General features: G+C 44.9%; 1 protein-coding gene across 1 annotated transcript in view; it reads left to right on the top strand.

The window, feature by feature from the left end:
- Positions 1-1,573: 1,573 nt before the first annotated feature.
- Positions 1,574-4,124, top strand: part of LOC108231754 (echinoderm microtubule-associated protein-like 1) — an 8,748-nt gene continuing 6,197 nt past the window's right edge. Inside the window, exon 1 of the mRNA XM_017409029.2 lies at positions 1,574-1,717. Within this exon, the coding sequence (XP_017264518.1) occupies positions 1,600-1,717 (118 nt within the window). The 5' untranslated portion in view covers positions 1,574-1,599. The remainder of the gene's footprint in view (positions 1,718-4,124) is intronic.

Raw genomic sequence — 4,124 nt, 5'->3', positions numbered from 1 at the left:
CCCCTACCCCAGTTTTTTTTTCCATCAGGCAGAAGTCGCTCGATGCCGCTTTCCTCCTAACTTGACTCAGAAGGAGAAACAAACAAAAAAAACAAAAAAGAAAAGCCCCTTGTCCTCCGGCGCCACTTGGGTCTCCACGGTTCCAAGGCTGTTCCACCAGCAAGCATTCGTGGAACCAGAATGTTGGTTTCAGGTGCAACGTGCTGGCCTGAAAACGTGACGTCAGAAGGGGTTAGTGGGTGGAGTCGCCGGTTACATCACAAGCGTAGGCGTTATTCACGTAGATACCTCGATGACGGAGTAAGGCTCGGTCCCAAAACTCACACTTCCAGCCTACGCTCCTCTAGGAAGCGTGTTCCCAGTCGAAGTGCACAGAAGGCTTCCTGTGCGCAGGTTACAAGCATGCAGACATTGGAGATCTGGGACAGTACGGGTTACGTCATCGACTTGAAGCCTCTGCGTCGTAACTGTGACATCCAACATGGCGGAACCGGTCGCTGTTTTGGTATTTTAAGAAGGTTTTAAAAGCACAGTTTAGGTATTTTTGCTTTCCAAAGTCACTGCAGGAGATATTTGGCTGTTCAAATGTGTTTTGTTCTGACTTGTTGAATACTTTTAATTCAAAACGTCACATGCAGCGATGAATTGTGGGTAAATACTTCGCCGAAGTCCGCCTGGATGCTTGCTTAGCTGAATGCCAGATGTAGTACACAAAGGGGCTAAAGAACACTCCGGAGAACTGGGACACACTACGCACTCAAACCCTTCATTATGAATGAGCATTTGAAGGACCTGAGGGTGGAACGAGGGTGGGAGTGTGAGTATTGGGACGGGGCCTACCACTTCCTCCTGTTAGCATTTCGTTGATTGCCAAACGACGTCAGCTGCGATGACATAATGTTGCAAATGGTCCAACAACCGAACCTGTTGTTCAGTCTTACCTGTGGAAGACAAGTGCGAGTATTGGGAGTGGGCCTTAGAGAGAAGAGAGACCCATCCAATATGGCGGTGACGCAAGATGCGCTCCAGCACGTAATGAGGCGATTACTTCTACATATATATATGTCTGTGATCACAAGGGCCACTCTATAAAAACAACCCGACCTGCCGTTTTCTGACCATTCGCCGCAGTAACTGGACATAATTTTGACGTTTTTAAAGAACGGCAACGCCGACACCAACACGTGGGGGCCGGCAAGCAGCATGATGGAGCATTACCGCCACCAGCTGGGAGTGTGATGTCAGTTTTTACGATGAACCCACTGGAGCTGTCACCGAGGTGTAATGGAAAACCACCCGGACCGTGCTGTGCAGGCGCCAGTGGGAAAGGGCTAAAAGTCTCCCTCGGTCCTCCTGTCCCCCCCCTCCCTCCACCACAAGCCTTCAAATGGGATTACCGTGTCTCTAATCTGTCCTCTGAGTGACATCACCCTCCACACACACACACACACACACACACACACACACACACACACACACTCACACACTCCTCACAGGACATCAGGTGAGGGAGGGGGGTGAAAGTTGAGTCAAAGCGGACGGGATCAGGCTGACGTCCTCCATCAGGGTCCAGGTCTCAGAGGGGGACGCACACGCATCATGGAGGAGCTGCTGGACCACGGCGAGGACATGGAGGACACCCTGCGGAGGAGGCCCTCACTGAAGGGGAGCCTTTACAGTGACTCGCTGCTGGCGCCGGACACCGACTTCCTGACAGGTAAACCTGGAGAGGGTCGCAGTGTCAGAGCGCTCAGGTTAAAGGCGGATCGATGTCTGAGCAGCATCTCTGCATCCAGGCAACAGAAAAACACAGATAAATCAGTGTCTTCTCATGTGACCGATAAGGACTCTAAGACTCAACAGGTGCATTTAGAAAGCTTTGTCTGGAACAATACCGCTGCTGAAAGGGGGGCAATCATGTCTATGTGTGTGTCTATCTGTTAGCATAATATCTCATGAACCACTGGATGGATTTTAATAAAATATTCAGGAAATAATCATTGGATATACCTCTACAACTGATTAACATTTGGAGTCAACCCAATTTAAGATGGCCGCCACAAACAACTGAGCTGAACAAACACAAAAATGGCTGTAACTCAGTCAGTTTTACAAAAATTGAGCTAAAATTAGGTGTGGTTGTAGCTGAGAGTCATCCTCAACAAATACTCCAAGAGCTACTTACTGCTCAAGATGTTTGCTTAGAACTTTAGCATTAACTCTAAGAGGCAAACCTGTTTGTCTGTTAGCAAAATATCTCATGACCCACTGGATGGATTCTCATGAAACTTTCAGGAAATAATCGCTGGATGTTTATCTACAACTGATTAACTTTTGGAGTTAATCCAACTCAAGATGGCTGCCACAGCCTATTGTCATGAGTCTACACAAAAGTGGTTCTAACTCAGTCAGTTTTACTAATATGGAGCAAATTTTTTTACGATGGTAGCTGAGAGTCATCGACAACACATGTTGTGACATTGCATGAGATCATATTTAATGTTGTCGTCAAGGTTTGACCTAGACTCTGATATTAAAGGCGGTGGGCGATATGCATTCCTTCAGTGTTTAATTACAAATACTATTTATACCAAATCTTTAAAACCAAGTCCTGGTGACATCCATGAGTTATTTGGGATCACAAAACTCTTAAAAATGTTGCATCATCTTCTATTAAAAACAAAGTCTCCTCTCGTTCCACCTGACTAAAATGTTTGTGTTTGTGTTCGAGCTGGGGACGTTCAGGGACGCGTCCTGTCTCTGTGGACATTAGCATCAGTGGACTGATATGTAATGGGACAGCTTGTGCACACACACACACAGTGTGTCAGTTTTGACAGTGCTGATGCTGTTCTCCCACTCAAAAAAACAAACAAGCAAAAAAACAATTTGCAAGCAGAGATTAAAGCACTCTTTATAATAAAAAAAATCCCTTTTTTTTCTTTAATTTTGCCAAACCCAGTAACAGATTTGGATTCCCAAACGTCTGCGGGTGTGCGTGAGTGCACGACTCCGTGCACGTGAGCCCGATTGGGTTTTTTCATCGACAAGCCTGACGGGCCTTCGTGTAACCGAAGCTCCAGAGGAAGCCTCGCTAATTCTCTCCTCCAGCACCGGGATTATGCGCTATTCTAATCCCAATCCCATATGGAGTCACGGGGACGGAGTCACGGGCAGGACAGGAAGAGAGGCAGAAGATCAGGCAGAACCAGATTACTGCCGCTGGCTGAACGCTTCCATGGTTAAAGCAGAAGAACCAGCCGACAGAAGGTGATCACCGCTGGGAGGGAAACTCAGGTCTCTGCGGAGAAACGCCTGGAAAAGGCGCGCAGGTTTCTGACGGCGTCCATGACAGTAAAGTCCTGGAAGCATCAAACACGAGAGCTTTCATCCTGCTTCATTCATTTTGGATTGGAGATCACTCTCAGCCACTACCACACCAGACTTTAGCTCCGTGTCTGTAAAACTGACTGAGTGGTTCAGTGGCTCATGAGATATTTTGCTAACAGACGGACGAATGAACGCAGGCAGGTTCAGGATTGCCTTCCTTTCATAGCAGCAACTTTTTTTTCTTGAGTTCTGAACATTCATAGTGCTTCTTTAAACTAAAAACTTCAGGTATTTAGGTTTTTTTATAAAAGCCTTTTACTTATTCTGTTTTAAAAGTCCAGTTAGACGTTATTTTTCTTTTAAGGTGTTCTCGATCCGTCGTTCTCCAGGTTCTTCAAGGTTTTTAAGCTGCTGTTTTCACTTCACTTTCTGTCCGTTTTTAGTTTTCAGAGGAACAGGCTTTTTTGTTGTTGGTCAAACCACTTAACTCTGATCTTTATCACAAAAAACAAACAAAAAAAGGCTCCTAAACTCAAAGGATAAAGCAGCTTGTCACAAACACATGATTTGTTCCCATTTTATATTTATTTTTTGGTCAAATCTATTAAAAAAAAAAAAACACCAAAATGAATCCAGTTTGAGACATAAAATAGCAAACTTAGCTCCAACAAAGTGAATCTCAAACAACCTTTTCAAATTCTGTTCATCTCCTGAGGACAGGTTTGTATATATATATATATATATATATATATATATATATATATATATATATATATATTTAATTTAAACATTAC

This window comes from Kryptolebias marmoratus, linkage group LG19, assembly GCF_001649575.2.
Source record: "Kryptolebias marmoratus isolate JLee-2015 linkage group LG19, ASM164957v2, whole genome shotgun sequence".
Taxonomy (NCBI): domain Eukaryota; kingdom Metazoa; phylum Chordata; class Actinopteri; order Cyprinodontiformes; family Rivulidae; genus Kryptolebias; species Kryptolebias marmoratus.
This window is presented reverse-complemented; position numbering and strand designations above follow the sequence as displayed.